The sequence below is a fragment of the Orbicella faveolata genome, unplaced genomic scaffold, assembly GCF_042242905.1.
Source record: "Orbicella faveolata isolate gen_17 unplaced genomic scaffold, um_ofav_v1 contig_1, whole genome shotgun sequence".
Classification (NCBI taxonomy): Eukaryota; Metazoa; Cnidaria; class Anthozoa; order Scleractinia; family Merulinidae; genus Orbicella; species Orbicella faveolata.
Genome location: NW_028301536.1, coordinates 13833876 through 13855256, shown reverse-complemented (window position 1 = coordinate 13855256; position 21381 = coordinate 13833876). Strand labels below are relative to the sequence as shown.

At 38.5% G+C, this 21381-nt stretch overlaps 1 protein-coding gene across 1 annotated transcript; it reads left to right on the top strand.

Annotated features, from left to right (window-relative positions):
- The first annotated feature begins 6010 nt into the window (after positions 1-6010).
- LOC110061216 (alpha-adducin-like) lies at positions 6011-21291 on the top strand. Its single transcript, XM_020768047.2, has 8 exons — positions 6011-6557; positions 6855-7085; positions 12080-12130; positions 12701-12793; positions 13402-13500; positions 15364-15534; positions 17776-18096; positions 18884-21291. The coding sequence occupies exons 1-8, from the start codon at positions 6120-6122 to the stop codon at positions 19241-19243; spliced, it is 1764 nt and encodes a 587-aa protein (XP_020623706.2). The 5' UTR covers positions 6011-6119; the 3' UTR covers positions 19244-21291.
- Positions 21292-21381: the final 90 nt, after the last annotated feature.

Below are 21381 nucleotides of genomic sequence, written 5' to 3'. Positions count from 1 at the left end.
GTGAGAAAAGACTGATCTGATTTCTATTGCTGAAAATTGAATAAATAAGGAAAACAGCAGCTGCACTGTATATTTTTTTTTTTGTATTTTGCAGTTTGATAGCCGTGGCAAGCAATTTGGTTCCAATATTTTAACAAGGATTCAGCTGTCTGTCAAAATCAAACTTAAAAAGTTTATTTGTGTCCGACACAAGTATTGGCTGTAGTTTGAAGCGTGTTTTTATGAGTCTGGACTCACAAAGAGTTTACAGTAACTTGGAATGCGTTTTTGTAATAAGCATTAAATAACGCTAAAATGGGACATTTTCAATGCCTCGCTGCTCCTTAACGAGCATGGGTACCCCCCCCCCTTTTTATTTTATTTTTAAAGTTCTCATATGATAAATATTCATTGGACAAAGTTTGAACAAAAATCTATGTGCAGTTTTATTTCAGGGGAATTACCTTAAATGTGATTGGCTGTTGCTATGCCAAGCCGTCTTTACGTTCCAGCATTATTGGGTCGAACAAAGTGTTGGGCAAAATGTTTCATCGAAAACAAAACTTTGCCAAACGTTCCGGCATTGAAGGAAAACGTTTAGTGAAATGTCACCCAACATGAGGTGCTAATCGCTCTAACACAGTGGCAATCGTTAACGTAACAATAACCTTAGAGGAGTTATAGCGGTTGCATTTGATATATATGAAATGCAAGGTTCTGTATTATTGAAACAGATGTGTAAAAACAAACGTGGATATACAGGGTCTCCCTTGATTTCATTACCTTACTACAACTCTTATATTAATAACACGGCTCACGTTGTTATTATTGATACAGGCTATCTTGTATAAATAATTTTTCTTATTATCATGATTATCTTGTCGAATTTCTTACCCTCTCCACCTGCCCATTTCGGTAATGGCACTAGCAGCAGATATTCTGTGAAGATACTGGTATAGACTCGATAGCTACTACTTGAGCCGGGAATACCGATCAATCAAACACTTGTTTCCGAGACCATGTTGGCGCCTCTGTAAAAATGCAAGACAAGAGCAACAAAAGACAACTGAACAACAAACAGATGTTTCTGTACGAAATAGGATGTTTCATAGAAAGTACCAAACATTGTGGACAAATGCCAAAATTTTTACCAGGCTTGATGGATGTACAAGAGAAAACTGGCAGATCAAACTACATGAGGTGCGTGAAGTATTCGTTATCAACTATATAGGTATCTGTGTTTACAACTAAAGCTATGTTTGATTAGCTTTTTGCTCTCAGTTGCAAATGGGCCATAATAAATATTAGGAAGTCTTTCTAAACAATTATTCGCCTTTTTGACAGGAAAATGGAACGTCAAGCCAAGTCAATTTTGCTTCCCAGCAGATGGTATTTACGATACTGTTCAAGAAAGCGCTAAGCTCCTGACAAAACTGTGCTACACATTACATGGGTTACAATACCGCTGATTCTATGCCTGTTTAGGTTGGGTGTAGTTGTGGATTATTAAAATTCGCGATCTGCCAACAGAGGTAATCCTACGGATTAATTCTCGTCCTAGACAAAACATTTTGGGCGTCAACAGTGCGAAAATGCAAAAGCGCCTCAAAATTATTTTTCTGACCGCATATGGTATCCAATAATGTCAAACACGTCTATATCAGTACCACTGATAATTATATGGGTCATGTTGTACAAAAGAACTATAAAATTAAAACAGCCGAATACATGCAAGTAATAATCAGTCCTTTGTACCTTAACAATAACTTCCGTTTTGCGGCAAAGCACGTGATCAATCTAACTTACTTATCTCGCGTTCAGCGGGTCGCCAGCTGATAGAGGCAAAAGGTAATCGCGCGTGTTTCTAGCGTGTTTCGCGTTCGTCGCGCAAAGGAGAGTGCCATGATCCCAGCCTCCAACACGCCTCCCAAGGTTAACCTTACAATTTTATTTCTTTGAAATTCAACTGAATCAGAAGACTCAAAATGTTTCAAGAGTGTACAAAAAATCTCGATTTGTTTAAGTTTTGTTTTATCCAGAGCGATTTCCAGAGCCGCGCCAATGCAGGGCAAAAATTCCCTCTAATCGGAAAGTTCCGATGCTTGTAGCTTAACTCGTTATTCCACGCTGACGGGATGAAAGTCAATTTTATTTTTAAGTTTTCAGTAGTTTGTTGAATGAAAACAATTTCTTGTGGTTCGTAGAAAAGGTGCTGATCACATACCACTTTATGGCAGAACACTCTCAATTCGTGCGCCGACTTGAGATCGTGATTGTGATCGAACCAGTTTTGCAGGTTTTGTAGCTGTTTTGCACACGAAAACATTGCCGTCTCACCGTTTTACCACCCGTCCTTAACACTAATTGTTTTTCCACATAGACAATACCCTAACCACGTGGTACTCCACGAGGTCCTTGTAGCCCTTAAGGCACAAAACACTACAGTAGGGTGGCTTGCTGGTTTTACATAGTCACGCATTGATTACCAGCCGCTGTTCGGGAAAGGAACCTGGGCTCCACCCCCGAAGTCTATTTTCGAGGAGGAACGTAGCCGGACTCGAGAGAGCGGCGGAAATCGAGTCTGGCATATGAGTCGGGCGGCTGATGATATACTTGGGAAATGCACCTCGAAGACTGGATTGCAGGAGTTTGTGACCTTATGTTTTTCTCTGGGGCAGGGCGGGTTCTTGCCAGTTTTCACCCAGTGTTTGCCAAGCTTGTCAACAATTGGTGGAATCGAAGTGTCTTGTCGTGCATTTATCCAGTCGCCGATTCAAGCCTTTACATGTAACTCTATCACAAGGGAATGGTAGAGTTTAGTATTTTTTTAGTCTTCCTTTCAATTCCTCAGCTCCGTTCATTCCATCTTAATCGGTCTTTATTTCACTTGGCAAAATTTTTGTGCTAGCTGATTTTTAAATTTAACCCTTAATCGGAGAGCAAAACAAATATTTTTTCAACATTGGACGCTATGTACTTTATTGTTTGCTCCGGTAGTAATAACATCAATCAAGTAGTTCAATCATAGTTCGTTCAATCATTGGCTTTGAAGTCTTGGATGCTTTTCAAATTTAGCTGATAACCGGATCTGAGCGACCAGTGGGCCTAACTAAACTACCGCTACCTCGGAGGAAAAAAAATGCTATGGTAAGCTGCAATCACTATATTTAAATCATTACCAATTACGTTCCTTAGCGCAAGCCCCGACAAGTCTCTTGATGCATATGTCTCGGTTAACCTCTTTGAATGAACCTTGACTGAGCTCTTTTCTAGGTGTCATTCTTACAAAGGTTATCCTCGGTTTTGTTAGTAGAAATATGTAAAGGTTTTGGGCAATTCAATTATGATTCAAGTACCATACGATAAAAACACTTCAAGAGGGGTTGCATAGACCCCCCACAGTGAAAAGAATGATTGCCAGATTAAGGATGGATGGATGGATGGATAACGAGCTATAACGGAAACAGGGTATCACTGATGCACTTAAAATGAGTTATTACGTGTGGAAGTTGATATCTTTGTTGCTGGTGTTGTTTTGTATTAAATCCAGATTTTCTTTAGAAAAACACGCATTTAAAACCCTGATAAAATGCCTTTAATCAGTTAGACTGCTGGCAGTCTGTTTTTGTCCCGAAATTTCAGCTGGGGTTATCCAACATTGAATTGAACCTGCGCATCTGTTTCCGGATCCACTGCGCTTCCTCCAGCCTGTTCTTCCTTGTCGTCCTGTTTCTCTGCAGTGTCCTTATCGCTACTCCCATCGGCTTCAGTCCCCATATTTGCGTTCTTCCGCTTTCTTCCGCCCTTTTGCGCTCGCGATGACTAAACACTGTCTAAGTGACCCTTAGAGAAAAAACCAGCCGCCAGCAGACTATTAATCAGTCTGTTAGGATCTCGACGTAAGGTGCGAAAGCATTTCGTGCGGAAGTTCGCGTAAAATATCATGAAGTGAATTGTTTTTGCTACCTGTATCTTGCTTTCGTTATTCGTGGGAAAATCACAAAACTAAAACCCACAGGAGTCGGTATGCATGTCACATGTGGTTTCTGCACCTTGCAATCATGAGTAACCATTTGCGTCCACCTCCGTTTGAAGATTTCGGGTTGGTCCCTCGGCGGTTTGTCGAGAAGTTGACTTCTTTTTTTCGCTTCGTTTATCTCCGTTGAATCTCAAGAGCTGCTCATACTGTCTAATCACAAGACTTGAATTTGCTTAATGTGATAAACATGAAATCGATCCTACAGCGACGCGGTGATCACTGAGGAAGCCAAAATAATGACGACGAAAAAATTACGGTTATTGAAGGGAAAGTCTTTTTTCGCCGTGTTAAAACAATAATTTTAATACAGTAGTTGTGGTTAGTCTTGTCTAATTGTCCATTCTCTGCGTCCCACGTCTTACTCTTTGTTTGACTCCATAATTGGTCCTTAGGGACTCATCCCTCACGACAAATAATATTGAGAGTGATTAGCCTACCCGCAGGGTTCGAATATCTATCCGTGCTTGACTGTACTCTTCATTTAATAGCTTTGAGTTTCACCTCTCTTTTGTCGCGACTTATAAACAAACTGAAACGAGACGAAGTCACCCGAAACGGTCTGAGGGAAAATTGCACTCGACCCAACAAAACATACACTTTTTCTACGGTTTTAGGCTAAAGCGGACCTTTTTTTATCCCATCTGTGTTCGATGAGCTCAGCGACTGGAGGCCTCATGCGGAGTAAATTCTTTTTAAAATGCCTGAAGAAACATTCACGTGCAATTTTTGAATTTTTTTGCCTCGCACGATTGCGTTTGAATACCTACCAAATTGTTTTCGTTCGCCTCCTATTAATTCCATCCAGTGACAGACTGTGCAAGAGAAAATGAGGGACAGGTCCCTCATTTTCTCTTGACTGTGTTATGAATTGCGGTCCCTTCGCATACTCGCGCTCTATTTGCGTGACAAACGCGTCTCGCGCGTGTGGTCAAAGGTGAACAAGGGCTGATTGACCCGTTCATATTTTTCGCGATCTTTCGGGAACAACAGATAATAATAGAGTGATCCAATCTGCTGAGGCTTGTAATAGTATAGTAGAAGATAACGCGCACATGATCCAAAAAATCTTTGAAATTAATAAACAAACAACTCGCACACAACTGAAGGTCATAAAAGAAGTGGTTGTTAAAGTCTCACATCGCTAAATAAGCAAATTGCAAAACACCAATCAATGCACAGGAATTTGGTCTTCGCAATCATCACCAGGATTTCTTCAGGACCTGACAACCTCATTAGCTATATGGAATATTGTAAACCGAATGTAAAACACAGAAATAGGATATTGATGAAAAGAGAAGACGAGGGGCGAGTCAAAATATTCTTAAGCCTTGATATTCTTGATTGCATGTGACCACCTCAATAGCCAGCGCCGCAAAGGACTTCCTGGATGCTTCCATTTTAGAATCATTATATTTACGTGTTAAATAAAGGAAAATGCTTGAATCAGATCGATATCTGCTGCAATAAAAGCTAATAAAATCTGGAAATTCAAGATAAACATTCCTTTTCTGGACTATACCTTAGAGTTAATTTTTTTTCTCTTTTTTTTCCGGAAATATAAACGTCCATCGTGGTTTAGATAATCCACAAGATATATACGTAAAGCATTATTATTTTTTTTTTTTTTTGCAATCGCAATTTTGCTGCATATATCGGAAATTCACTAAGTGGATTTAATCTGGTGGTTTTGGTGTTTTGAGGTTTTGATGTTTTGAGCCCTCAAATAAATTTCCAAATATTTTGCTATAAACATCGCAGTGTCTTAATTTAGTAAAGTAAGTTGAAATTGATCTGCTTTTTCGAGTCAGTTTAAGAAACACTGGGTAAGTAATCGCATTATCTCCATAAAGCGCGATTTTTCAGCCAAAAAGTCTTCGTGCGTGTTTGGAAATTTTCCTGCGCGCGATCTAATGATCGTGACCACGTGCCCTTATTCTAGCCAATGAAATTAGTTTACTTTCTCTTTCCCAGTGTAACGCATGAGCAGTGAATATTCCCGACTTTTCTGCGCGTGCTTTGGGCGTTTTACGAAGGTGTGATCGCCATTCAGAAAACGCTTCTTTCTCGGTTTGGCCTCTCAACCTAAGCCGTATTTGCCAACATGTCGACAGGGAAGGCTAACAAACCGCTCATCGATGGCAAAGCGAGGAGATTTAGCGCCCCTTCGAGAGGCAGAGCGGTGCGAAGGCCGGAAGATGTTGTTCGCGATGTCCGTGGTCTGAAGCTTCGACAGCGTGTCTCTCTTGTTCTGAATGACAAAGTTCTTCGCGATGAACTGGAAGACCTTGTTCAAACCTATGTTCAGAATGGGCCTAAATCCAGCGGCGAAGGCGTTCGTACTTATCAAGATTTTCTCATTCCCTCCAGTAGTTACTACGGAGGAGGTATGTCGGCCGTTGTCACCCCGATAGCAGACATCAGAGGCTCCGATACCTTGAATTATTCCAAGCAAGAGAGGTTATTGCGCTGTAAACTGGCCTCAACATACCGCCTAGTCGATCTTTTTGGATGGAATACCGGCCTTTATAGTTTCATAACTGTGAGTACTACTAGGATAAGTCTATTTTAGTGGAATATTTATTTTGTCTCGCGCGCGGACGTTCTGTCACAATAGCTTGTTTTCAATGGCTGCAGACGCAGACGTGACTGCTTTGAATTTAGCTGTTAATTCCTTATTTCTCGAAGGGCTGTGCACAATTCTACGTTTGTTCTGCTGCTAATACTTAGATAAGACATTTTCTGAAGTTGTCGAGGGTTGTTTGTCGCGAATAGCCGCTAGCGTGCTCATAGTAAGAAATTGATTGTAACAATAAGCGTTGTCGGTTTCATTTGCTAGATTCGCCCGTCGGCTGACCAAGAGAGCTTCTTGATTCATCCCTTTGGACTCTTGTACAATGAAGTGACAGCGTCTAGTCTGCTCAAAGTTAATCCCGATGGAAGTGTGGTTGATCAAGGCAGCACCAATCTCGGTGTGAACAAAGCTGGTATGTTGCTCCATTCTGCGATCCATGGAGCAAGGAAGGATGCCAGAGCCATTATCCATCTACACCAAGACGCTATAGTGGCGGTAAGTTTTAAACTACAATTTAGGAAACCAGTTTTGTGACCTGCAACAGTCGTGGTGTTTGCATTGTTTTATGCGCGTTTTTTTCGACAAACTAGTCTTGATTATGATACGTCATGTCGGTATGCGCTGCATATTTTTGCTCATGTCAATATCCTTGTGCGCAAAATTAGTGTTGTTCATTTTGTCATTTTGTTTCCCGACCTTGTTGAAATGTCCATTGAAGACAGAGCAAAGTTAGTTTTGCTTTTCGCGTGACTTTTTGTGATTTCAGCGGCAGGGGTCTACTGTTTTTGCAGGTAACCGCGTTTTGGATTCGAACGCGCGTCACAAATTGGTGAACTCTATGCAGCATTACTGTAATTCCCATGTTAAAAAAGCCTTATAAACGCCTAAATTAAATGTTCTCTTATCGATAGCAATTTGCCCGTGCTTTATGGCTTTTCTGAGGCGTTTCATGCGGACGAAACCTAGCAATAAAACCGAACATAGGGTTGGTTTGTGGGGAAAGCGAAAACGGTCGCACGTACGAGTACATTTCGCTTTCATCATGTTACCATTAAATAATGGGTTGGATTTCATACGGTCGATACATACACAGGAGCATTCTCTGTCGCAATGATATCACTCATGTCTGTGGAACCAAAGGCAAGGAATCAAATGTCGAGTTCGATTAATAAAAATGAAACTTTAATGATTGGAAAGAATGCTGTTGAATTGAGGCGTTCTGTGGTTGATTATATTGATAACGAATGTTTCACTCGAACTAGCTCGTCACCGTTCTAAATTCTTTATTTAATATTTCACGGTTGGGGCTGTATTGGCTGCAGTACAATCCGTGGATGGGTCAAGTCTGGAGTATTCCTTAAGCTTAATCCCTCTTGTTTACCGTTTAGCACCTGTTCAGGGCTAGACCAGGGGCTTCCTTGATTTGAATAAATCTCCTATTCATGGCTTTGGAAAAGGCTATAAATTAAACATCTACATTGGATGCGAGGTGGGCTTAGCCGAGACCTTCAATAAACAGTTTTCTTATTTCTGTGTTTGTAAATTGTATCCTTTTTTTTAAGTTTATCTTCGCTTTTTTGTCCGTTGTTTAAAAAAAATTGGCAAAGTTTCTAGAGATCTTTAGAGGCATGTCTCATTTGTAAGATGGTCAGCTGATTACTATTCTGGAACGTTCTCAAAGTTCTTTTTCATCCTTTAATTTGACACTTGTTTTAGTGTAAATGATTTTAGATTGAAAGTTATTATGCTCAGTTGTTTTAGTTGACAAATTGTCTAAGTACATTAAAGGAAGCCTTCTTTTCAGAGGAATCCTTACTAGCCTTTTATTTATCTTGATATTGCTTTTGTAAGCTCACCAACTCTAGAGAAAGCTCATTTTCCTATTTAAACTTGGATGATAATGTTACTTCAACAGGTTTCTTTAGTCTCATTTGAAAGTTATACACCCTGTTTGTTTTTAAAATGTCAGTGGCAATTATGCTTGCAAACATAAATGCATGTTCTTTGTAGATTGTATGTTCAATTTCTTTGTGGTGTTATGTCTGAAATAGTTTGCTAAGCCAACCTAGAGTAGGGTGTCACCAAATTTGATCTATTTAGTTTTATAAATGCAGAAATTTATATATGTGTGCATGATGCCATGTATAATTGAAGAAGCTAGTCATAAAAGGGGATAAGTGACGATTTTGGTTGCTTTTCTTTTTTCTTGCTCCAAATTAGCTGAATTTTTGCATGTGGTCTTCAATGTAATAGAAAAATGTGGTTCTGTATTTTTGTCGCTGGTTTTTGCTTTGTTTTCGAGTTAAAACGTAGGCAAAAAACTTGGCTTTTCCTAGCCATGTCTTTAGGAGTTTGTTTGTTGAACAGCAAACAGGCAGACTGTTTATAGTGTATGAAGTCAAAACCAAATCCCACAGCATATAGAGCGGAAATCTGGGAACGGATTGTTTACACCGGTTATTGTGACGTGAACACAACACGTGAATCAATCGAGCATCAAACGAAATGCCATCAAACAAAAAAGAGATGTGCCGTATTAGAGCTCTGTCAACTAATATCTTAAGCATTGTTTTAAAGTACCTTGTGTGCCTACCTGGTGGTTGAGAGGCATCATAAAGCCTCGATAAACCCGTAAGTCATCAGCACATTTTAAAGAATCAAAATGTGTTCTGAAACTTCGAAGGCAGCTGATATACCATAATCGTGTTATCGGCGTTCGAAGTCAGATCGAGCCAGGTAGCAAAGTCCAAGAGCAGTTCTTGCCCAAGAAAAATACCCTCTGGTGAGTTGTGGCCCATTTGCCAAGCGTTGCTAGCGTCAAAGTTTGGAAAGCGAGAACTGGTTTTAGACTTATAAAATTTGTCTTGTATCGACCGCCATGTCTTCCCGCGCACGAGGTGTAAAGACCCTTCCCGGCATGCATTGCGATTACGTTCTGCGGACGTTTCTCGAACTGGTAACTAGATTTAAACATAATAATGGCCAGCAAGTGGCGATCGATTGTAACAGATCTGTGATCCAGTTTGCGTTGATTTTATTTCAAATCGGCATGATTTGTAGTGTTTTGAGCTTCTGGGATCAGGGGACATGCAGATGTATGGAGACCCGTACGTTGCGCAGAAGGGTTAATCTGTTAATCTGTCAGCCCTATTTATAGAGTGTTTTCACGTGGAGTCATCAAATTCTTAAATCCAAAACTAAACAGCCGCCAAAGTTGTTGTCCTCATCAGGCATAAGAGGTACCAGCGCATTTTGAACTTGGAAGTTATGGCGGTGCGTGACATAAAGCTACGATCGCGTTTGTCGAAAACTATGTTTTATCTCGTGATTTTTTAGCCATTGAAGACGTTGCCGTATTTGAAAAAGTGTTTATTGAAATGTTTATTTGTTTCATTTTATTTTTATTTACACCTTTTTGTGACCTGAAATCAGCATTTTTGAGCTTATACGTTGCGTGAAATTACCATTTTCAGGAGCCCATCATGGGCTCCTACCATTTTGCTGTTTTCTAAGTGAAACCAACATCCTTGCCGTCACGCGTTAACGCGAAATCAACATTTTAACCTATTTAGACCTGAAATCATCATCATTGAGCTTATGCGCTGCGTGAAATTGACATTTTGCTGGTTTCTAAGTGAAACCAACATCCTTGCCATCACGCGTTAACGTGAAATCAACATTTTAACCTATTTAGACCTGAAATCAACATCATTGAGCTTATGCGCTGCGTGAAATTGACATTTTGCTGGTTTCTAAGTGAAACCAACATCCTTGCCGTCACGCGTTAACATGAAATCAACATTTTAACCTATTTAGACCTGAAATCAACATCATTGAGCTTATGCGCTGCGTAAAATTGACATTTTGCTGGTTTCTAAGTGAAACCAACATCCTTGCCGTCACGCGTTAACGTGAAATCAACATTTCAACCTTTTTTGACCTGAAATCAACATTTTTGAGCTTGTACGTTGTGTGGAATTGACATTTTGCTGGTTTCTAAGAGAAATCAACCTCCTTGCCGTCACGCGTTAACGTGAAATCAACATTTCAACCTACTTAGACCTGAAATCAACATCATTGAGCTTATGCGCTGCGTAAAATTGACATTTTGCTGGTTTCTAAGTGAAACCAACATCCTTGCCGTCACGCGTTAACGTGAAATCAACATTTAAACCTTTTTTGACCTGAAATCAACATTTTTGAGCTTATACGTTGCGTGAAATTGACATTTTGCTGCTTTCTAAGTGAGATCAAAGTCCCTGCGGTCGCGGCGGGCCGATCCTTTGTTATGATAAACCGAGGCGAGACTTCGACTTATAGCAAAGGCTTGGCTTGGTTATTATAACAAAGGATCGGCTCTGTTTATCATAACAAAGGCCCGGCTTCGTTTATTTGCAGCCTCGGCGGGAAAAGGGCGTTAGGTATTTTAATCAAAAGTGAACTTTGTCGAAAACGCTCCAAATTTCGCATAGAGTTTTGTTTAGGTATGTTTAGCAATGTCCCGTAGTTTTTGCGCTAAACCTTGCTTCGTTTTCAGGATATTGCGTATGCAAAAAACCACTCGGTTTTCCTAGCGGCGTCTTTATAAAGCGAAGCAAAAACCAGCGGCAAAAATACAGGAACACGTTTTTCTATTACATTGAAGACCACATGCAAAAATTCAGCTAATTTGGAGCAAGAAAAAAGAAAAGCAACCAAAATCGTCACTTATCCCCTTTTATGACTAGCTTCTTCAATTTCTTAATTTTAGACTTGTTAGATCTTGGAAAATTGTAAATGCTTTTTGCCCCTATTTAAATGTTAGTGTTAGTGTTTTGTATTCAATATTCCTGACAGCCATAACATAGCCCATGACCATAGAAAGATACTTCACAAGCTTAAGGTTTTGCACAGCCACCCACCTATGAACAGAAATTTTCCTGAGTTCTTGTGCATATTTGTGTTTTTGGAGTCTGTTCTACAAGATGATCAGTGGAAGTCCCAACCAGGGAATTCTCTTGATTTCAAATTCTGCTACAAAATAAGGCACACCTTAGCCCAAGGCTAGAAAAACAAAATTGAAAGTGAATGTTAAAATCCCATGGTAGCCAAGAAACAAGGGCAGGAAATGCTTATCTTCCTTTGACCATGATACATTGTGCTGTTCCAGAAAATATCCATACTCCCCCCACGCAGCAAGGATTGGAATGTTCAGGGGATGGGGGATTCTGTAAAACGAGTAAAATTTAAAGAAATACTTCAAGCTTAATTGGAATTTCCAGAGGGGTGGGAGAGGTATGGATATTTTCTGGAACTACACATTTGTATATCTTTTGTAAATGTGGGCTTGGGAGCATGCTCAGGAGTTAAATTAACTTAAGCTAAAAGATCTCTATCCTTGCCTACAATGTCTGTAAATCAGCAATTAAATCAATTTGTACATTGACATCAATGCTGAATTGTTCTCGACTGGTAGGTTTCAATTGTGTTGTTTTTCATGCTGTTTTCAGGTGTCGGCGATGAAATGTGGACTTCTACCAATATGTATTGAAGCACTTTCTGTAAGTCCTTGTCATTAGTTGTGCTGTTGACAGACAACATGCAAAGAAAGTGGTGTCCTGAAACTAGTGGATTTTGCAATTTAGTTAGTGGATTCTATCCTTCACTCGCTCCAAGAGCAAGTAAATTTTCTTGAGAGAATTTAATAAAATTCAATCACAGGAGTACAGTTAGCAAGAGAGTAATTTTGGGGGGTACATAAAAATGTTTCTCAGACTAGTAAGTTAGAGTTAGTTTGCCCAAAGGGCTAGCCTGAAAATCTTTGCACCCTGCACAGATGTGATCATTTGGTTTATATCCGATTGGTCAAAATAAGTGGTGAAAGTATAAAATAATAGAAAAAAAGAAATGAGAACTACATAAATGTAAAATTTACATTAATGTAAATGACTGCTCTGAAAACAAACTTTGTTCATGTTGCTGCAGATACTTGTATAAACGCTATTCATCTTGGTTTCTTGAGAGAGAGCAAACAATCTAAACATTGTCAATGTAAAGCGATAATTGCACTGTTGTGGTTGCTATGACATATTTGCTGTGTCATGACTGGTATCTTGTTGTTTTGTTTTCAGTTGGGTGAAATAGCCTACCATGATTTTAGAGGCATTTTCTCTAATGAAGAAGAAAAAGAATCAATAGTGAAAGACTTGGGTGAAGAAAGCAAGGTATTGTTATGTCAATGAGTAGAACTCTCTCTCCCCTCTCATGTCATGTGTAAATCAAGCATTGATTCCTTTAAATCTCCCTTCTGAAGTTACCTATACTCAAACTAGCACTTATTAATTCTTTTTTGTATTTTATCAATTTTATTTTGCAAATTTGTTTCGGCAAATCATGTTACTTATTTTATAATATACACTTAGGTTTTTACTTTATAAATTTTAATGAAAGGTGAGTGGACCTTGAAATGGAATTTGTTCTCCCCTGCTATTATCCCTCCATCTTTTTGCTTTGCTTTTTTTTAACGTTTATGTAGGTAGCAAAGTATCATCAAACTTCAACTACTGACATTGTTAGTCAGTTATTCACCAGGGAGCCTGTTGTTGTTGTGTTGAAGTGATTCACCAAATTGCTTTAAAATAGCTTGTTTCATGCATGGTTGTGGGCACCCTTCATCAACAGCTCTGTTTTACTAATTGGGGCACTTTGTACATGGTGCAATATTGTATTAATTTGCAGCTAATAATAATCATTATTATTAAGTTTATCAATTCCACTTGGAACTAATTATTGTGTTATAGCAAACACTTCTGAACAAACTTTTCTCTCTTAGGCTATGATTCTGAGGAATCATGGTATTGTGGTTTGTGGGGAGACCATAGAAGAAGCATTTTCTCTGGCTCAAAGTGCTGTGAAGGCTTGTTCATTCCAGGTAATTACATTTATGTCCTTGTATATACTCTGCACTCTTTGTAAATCACTATTAACATTGTCTGCTGATTAGAGAAGAGACAATCAGGGTTCCAGATAAATTTTTAAGGTAGGGTGTCAAAAAGGAATTCCAACAGGTCAATTCCCACTGCTCCCACCAAATCATTATTGATAAATTTCCAATTAATTTGTTGGGTCTTGTAGCTGATCTTGTCGGGGTTTTGACCTGAGATCTCTCACTTATCTGGGACACTGGACACAATCTAGAAATTGATTTACACCTTACACAGCAATAGAATTCTACAGATAACAGTCTCCTAAAAGCGTACTATTACTAGCACCTTCACGACTTGGCATTCTTGAGTTCTTAGGCCTAGTTCACACTAGCAACATAGTGAAATAACAACATAAGAAGGACCTTGTGTTCTTATGTTGGCAATGTGAACATCCTGACATAATGACATACATGTAATAGCAACATAGCAACATAAGGAAAAAGCTGATCTTTTCCTTATGTCATTATGTCTATGTCAATATGGCATTATGTTTCTGTTAGAACAAGTGTGAACATCATCGACATAACAACATAACAAAGAACCAATCAGAGCGGCGCAAGAATTGTCCAACCCAGTCTGCCACCAGCACTATTTTCAAAATGGCGGCAGCTGAGCAAGAATTGACTGTTGCCAGGCAGGAAATATTGACAGCTCAGATAGATGAAGAAGCAGTTGCTAAAGCGGTTCGATGCTATCTAATATTATATGTCAAAAGTATGAAGGAATTTAAAGAACAAAAGAAGAAAGAAGCAACATTATTGCAATTGCAATCTCCAGCTCCATTTTTCATCTAGCTAAAAGTCATGTCGATGTTCACATTACCGACATAAGGCAATTATGTCGTTATGTGGTTGTGTCATGATGTCGTTATGTTGTTAGTGTAAACTAGGCTTTATTGTACATGTAATTTCAGAAAGCAATACCCCCCCCAAAAATAAAAAAAATTGGAAGTTACTGCATGATGATCACACTGAAAGTAGCAAAGTTTTACTCTAAACAGTAAAAGATACATGTACGTTATAGTTGTAAAAGTCTGCATACGAGCCAAGTGGCCCATTGGGCAGGAGCTTGTCCCAGTTTCCATAACATGAAGCAACCAGGAGTATTTCTACTGCCCCTTGGATGGGATGCTAGTCCATCGTAGGGTTACCCCCAACATTAAATTCGCTGGTACCCATTCGCACACCTGGGTGGAGAGAGGCATTGTGAGAGTAAAGTGTCTTGACCAAGAACACAACACAACGTCTCTAACCCGGACGGCTTGATCCAGAGACAAGCACACTAACCATGAGCCAGGGCACCTCCACTGCATTTAAGTTGAATCTCCACTAACTGAATCCTCCTGTGGTTTGTCAGTGACACAAGCGTGCAAACCATGATAAATTATGCACCATTACTGTATTGTTATTTTGGGTGGCACTGTAATTTCAGTGGCTTGAATAGTTATTCACAACATAGACAACTTGTATGTTTTTTTTTTAAACTATTTAACAGTTATTCCACAAGCTTGCATTGGATTTGAGATGATAGATAGCCTACAAGGTACACAGTGCCAAGTTGGCTATGATCATCCCACACTTGTATCCAACAAGCACGAGTGGAATAATTGTTTTGTTAAGAACGCCCCCAAAATGTAGAAAACTATAACAAATTAAAGATAAAAACGCCCCCGAAAAATGTTTTTGCTCACCATATTTGTAGAGCATGGTATAATTGCACGTATACCATGATGGCTAAGCCAATGAAAACTCTTGAATTGCATTATCCTATGATCCAGTTTTTCATAATACTATATAATATATCTGAAGGTGAAAGCTGTTGCTGCTGGAGTTGACAACCTGATTAAGTGCGAAGATTTTGCAAGAGATCAAGTAAAGGAGACAACTCAAGAAGGTGGCGGGGGAGTGAACTCCAGTGAAATGAAATGGAAAAGAGGAGAGATGGAGTTTGAAGCATATATGCGTTTACTGGATTCTATGGTATGTTCAAGTACAGCAAGTTTGGTGAAACCCACTTTTGTGGAGTACTGTACATGTATACACTGTATCTTGTAGACTATGTGAGCCACACTGTATATGCATTTATTATATGGCTAGCTCCGTGTGCGGGCAAGATGGAGCTATCTTGCCCGCTCGGGACTACCCGCCTTGTCCCGCAAGAAAAATTTCCCCAAAAGCCATATAATAAATCCTTTATTGACCAAGCTTATTCAGTCAAGATGGCTGGATATTAGCCTCATTCTTTTTTTGCGAGTTTATGGACCTCAACTTCATCTCAGTCCATAAACTCGCAAAAAAAGAACTTGACCAATATCCAGCCATCTTGACTTCACACTTGGTCAATAACCCATATATATGTAGTTTGTTCTTCCACATTAAAAGGCAAGGAACCCCTCATCCCAAACATGTGGCAATTATATAACAGCTCATATTTCATGTAATTTACTTGACATTAGACTGGAACTAGCTTCCAACTGAGGCTAATATGGGGTGTCTTTTCAATTCAATTGACATTTTAATCTCTTTTTAATGATAATTATTTCCCCACATGAGCCTACATTACATGCCAGTCCAGTCCAATTCCAAGAATACAAAATTAAATATGGCCTACTAACAGTCACATACAGCTTGTAAATAAGCAGTAAGCCAGACTAACCCTGTACACCTTGGTCTGCCGCATGTGTGACATACATTAGTATTAAAGGGAGGGTTTCACAGTTCGGTGCATGTCTCTAAGGCCCGGTCCAAATGCCGCTCTACTCATGTGCCGAACCAAACTTGATAAAGTTCGACTTAAGAGCGACTTTGAAGCGATGACTGGTTCAGATGGCGTACTTGTGTTGAACTTAATTCGGGAAGCCGGTGGGAACAATTTTCGACGAGAAAATATGCGTTCTGAATATTCAAGAACTCTGTCCAAATAGAAAAGCTGTGACTAACATTTCGCTGTTATAGCAATATTTAGGGAAGCAAATTCAAACTCAAGGTTCATTGTTTGTATTTAGACAGGTTTTCTCCCGGTTAATTCGACTTGTTAAAGGGAAATCTCATAAGCTGAGCTATTACCACGAAGAAAAAGCAAAAAATGAATTTGCGCTAGAGGAACTCGCTTATACAGTCCCATTTCTCATAAATCGAGGCCATACTGGTATTTTTAGTGACGACTCTGAGCTTCATGCTTGACTGGTCATGCCACTCAATTTTGAGGCAATCATTAGTCCCATTGTATGAAAAATACATTACAGTAATTTATGCTTTAGGTTCAACATATGAGGAGAATGCCGTATGAATCAGCTGCCGCTCCAACGTCGCATAGTGCTACAGACCCTGCCAAATTTAATGTTGTTTGCCACACCAAACCTAACCTGCCAAACCAAACTGATTCAAACACCGCTCTTCTGCCATACTTAACTCATCAGTTAGGTTCGGTGCATGAATGGAGCAGCATTTGGAATGGGCCTATATCAAACTACTTTTGTGCACTTCTTATCAATGTTATTGCTTTAAAAACCCCACATAGATGTAGTTCAGTAATCACATGCTACAGGTATAGTTAGTTTAGGCAGGATGACAGATGACCAAATTCAGTGGATTTTACTGACACTGTCAACCGTTGAATTAAGTGTTGACCCATACCATTTATTCTACAGTTGATGACTTTACATCTATAGATGGGAAATTAGGTAACTTGCTTAGGATTGGTTCATAAACAATGAAAAACTGGACCTGTGCCAAAAAGTGTGCACAGGTGAATAAATAATACAGACATGCACCGAACTGTGAAACCCTCCCTTTAATTATATTTGTGACGTAATGTTCATGTACATAAGTTAAAAGTGGACCAAATTGATCCTACAAGCTTTAAAACTTTCAACCTGTACATGAATACAAAGGCAATGGTACCATTTCTATTGAAAATTTGTAGAGGAATGTTACTTCTAAATCAAGAAAAATGTAGACTGTAGTGATTTTATCACTTATAATTCATTTATTCACTGTTGGCATGACAAGCATTTATGTTGAAAATTTGTAGAAAAATGTTACTTGAGCCCAAGGGTGATGTACAGACTGTAATTAATTTATACTTCAGTTATTGACTATTGGCATGAAAAGCATTTCAATCTGTTGGAAGTTTGTAGAGGAATTCATGTCCAGATTGTAGTAAAATGCTGTCACTTTCACAATTCAATTGTTGACTGTTGTCTGGTTTCTAATTTGCAGGGCTACAAGTCGGGTTACATTTACAGAAATCCAGAACTTTTCCATGGTGAAAAGCCAGCTGAAAGAGAGGTCACGACTCCTTCAACAGTGTCATCCACTCGCGCAAAGTTGTACTACACTCCAGAAATTGAACGAACATCTGTCAGAAGAGCACACTCCACTGGCCGGGCAAACACATACAGAAACCGTGTGAAATGGCTGAACACCCCAGTAAAATCAACTGAATACAAGAAGGACAAGGAGAAAGTTGAGCTGGAAAGTGATGAACCTGTTACGATAAAGGATCTTATACCAGAGAGGGTTGACAAGGACTTGGAGCAGGTAAAGGCCTGTTTGGTTGCTTGCTTGGAAAATAATCTACAATCCCAGACAAAAAAGTTGGGACACAAAGTAAATTCACCCCTCCCCCCACTTACAATGTTGATAATCAGGTGATGTTGGCCCTTTTTGTTGAGAAAAACACAACATTTTTCAACATTAATTAGGGGGGATGGGGGATACATGATCTAGCTCAACTGTCCCAACTACTTTTGTCAGGGATTGTAGGTACTTATCCCCTGGACCATTCTAGTAATTTGTTTACTTTAGTGTTGGTGATATACACCTGTATGTTTGTTATTGAACTACATGTAGCATGAGGTCTGTATTGGAGAAATATTGGCCTTGAAAATCTTATTATTATTATTTTTTTTTTTTTTTTTTTTATTTTTATTTTTTTTTTTTTTTAATGCAGGTTTATGGACCAAGCCACAAGGTCCAATAAACTTGCAAAAAGAAAGAACGAGACCAATATTATCCAATACGGACAACACAAGCTTAAAATTGAAATGGAAAATTAAAAGGTTTTTTTATATATATATTTAATGACTCTTGTTGGTAAGTTAAGCATAGCTCCGCAATCCAGTCTTAGTAAATGAACATTTACTTATGTACCTCATTTTGCTTTTCTGGGCATTTAACTGAACATTGTCCTCCAAACATGAAGGTAAATATAAAAAGATTTCTACTAAACAAAAACTGTTAATTTTGTGTGATGAATTGAAAAAGCACTGTCTAATGGGGTTGAGATTGTACACAAAATCAAAAACTAATTCTTCTCTTTCATCAGACCCCTGAAAACAAAGAAGTGATTGTGAAGTCATCGAAAGTTGTGATCACAGAGTCAGTCCATGTTGAGAAAGGGATCAATGGTGATGAGACAAAGGAGTCGAAGACAGTTGTGGTCACAACAGAAGTGAATGGTGATGCTGGTGATGAAAAGAACACAGAGGATGGAGATGAGGATGGTGCAGATGGCGAGCTTTTGGCTCCCAATGCTGATTCCCCTGAGCCAGAGAGCCCAACAAAGAAGAAGGGGACAAAAGTGAAGAAGAAGAAGAGCTTTAAAGATGCTTTGGTGAAGAAGTTCAGTAAGAAGGGTGAGCGACCTACTAAATATGAGAAGACTGACGGAGAGAAGGCTGATTAGCACCAGTACCCGATGATCAAGACACAGCGAGGGTCAAGTTTTATTTGGCACTGACTTAACAGTGCAACTCAACTAGTTGCAATATTACAGTAACAAAGAAATCTGCTTGTTTTGAAATGTAAAAAAGTTGAAAATCTTATTGAAGGGTCATGAAGCCCCCTGTGGGATGAGAAATTAAAAGCCCAGCATTATGTGTTAGTGACGTGCACCTACCTAAACAGAGAGTTAGTTTCAAAATAATGTTACATGGAATGCAGAAATGAAAGAAAAAGAAACCATGCAAGTTTTATTTTCTCTTTAAGAATGCATGGTTAACATGGTATCGTACAGACTTTGGTACATGTAACTAATTGAACTTTATCTGTGTGAGCAAAGTCTTTCTCGATTCAGGTCTCTCATCAATTTAAGTGGCATTTTCAGTTTGCAATTATTGTCTGTAGGCATCAAATATGATTTACCTTTTTTTTAATGTCATAGAACTTTTTTTTAATTGTAAGTTATTTTTGACGTAAATGATTTTTATCCTTGAAGTTGCATGAGCAAATGAAAGTAGTCATAACTCTTAATAGTCCCAAGCCTTATCAAGAGCTGACTTTTTTCTTACGATAGAAATTCATAGTCAAGAAGATAGGTGATGAGAATGACAAAAATTATTATTGACAAGGGATATCATCTTGACACTCCAGCAAATTCTCAACACTGTCATTAAATGAAATGTGTAGCTTTCTGTAAGGAGACTTTGATGTTAATTTTGAGCTGTGGAACTGAAAGGGTTAGGGGGTATGCAACACACTAAACAATGAACTGATAGTGAGTTTAAGTGAGTGAGTTAAGTTAGTGAGTGTAAGGAATTGACAGGCTGGTACTGATGTCCATTTTAGTGTTCCGAGTAAGAGTGTATTATGTAAAACTTGTAAGGCTATTTGCATCTAAGGACTGGCTCAATGTCCATGAACAGGAAAATTTGCCATTTTGTCTTTGTCTCAGTCAGTAAAAAGAGACTTCTTGGGGGTTGTTTGTTTCATAGTGTTCTGGCAGTAGCAAAGGATTTGATTTATGCAATAACTTTTCTTTGATGTTTTGAAGTTTGATTATGATATACATAAATATATACATGTAACATGTTAAACGTTACTATTGAGCTTGTTAAATTAAATGTCACTACAGTGCATGTAAGTGTGAATGCCAGTGTGCAAGTCAAGTTATGCCAACAAATATGTTTTTTAACATCTCTAGAGAATGATTTCCCACCCTAAGACTTAACCACTGCCACACGTACAAATGTGATTATTTGTGTGCTGTTAGACCAACACTGATCTACATCTGAACATAAGCATCTTTAATTCCCGAAAGTGTCTGAAATTCCAGCCTAGAAAAATTGTATAGCAAACAGTATGGCATGAAAGATGAACTTCCATTTCAGTAATTTTTACCTTATATTATAATTACTCAATTACCACAACAGGGAATTGCAGGCAGTATTTTTCATGTTACCTCGACTAAGATTCTGTGTTCTATATTACTCTTGTTTTTTTCTTTTGCATCAAAAACTACATTGAGTAAAGGGAAAAATGTGTTTGATTTTTTTCTGTACTTGTTTCACAGCATGTGTTATGTGGTGTACAAATGAAGAAAGCTTCAGTGCAAGATAAACTGATGTCATGTTTGTGTTGTGCTTATTTCAAACGTTTGCTGAAAAGATGACACCACAACCCAATAACCTGATTAGTTAAAAAAAATTGTGAATTTTAGCAACTCCTCTTTGACAAATTATCTGTAATAATATAAAAAATGTATCATTTCAGTTAATCTTGAGACAGAAGTAATACCATAATGTATAACTTAGCAATAATTTAGTTAGCTGTATTTACTGAGTTACCCCTCGAAACAAGACATCTGTATTCACCTTCTGTTGAGAGTTGGTACAACACTTTTTACTGGAGATTTTAGCTTAGGAATTTTATTTTATTTCGCTGCAGAGACTATAAAAGATAAAATTACATAATGTAATGGTTTTACTCAATGAATAAAAGAATGTCATAAGGCCAGAACTGTCTCTGATTTGTTTGTTTTTCTAGTTCACGTTATCAGTAACCTTGGGGCTATTTTAGACTGAAAATGAACTTGCTTGCAAAGAT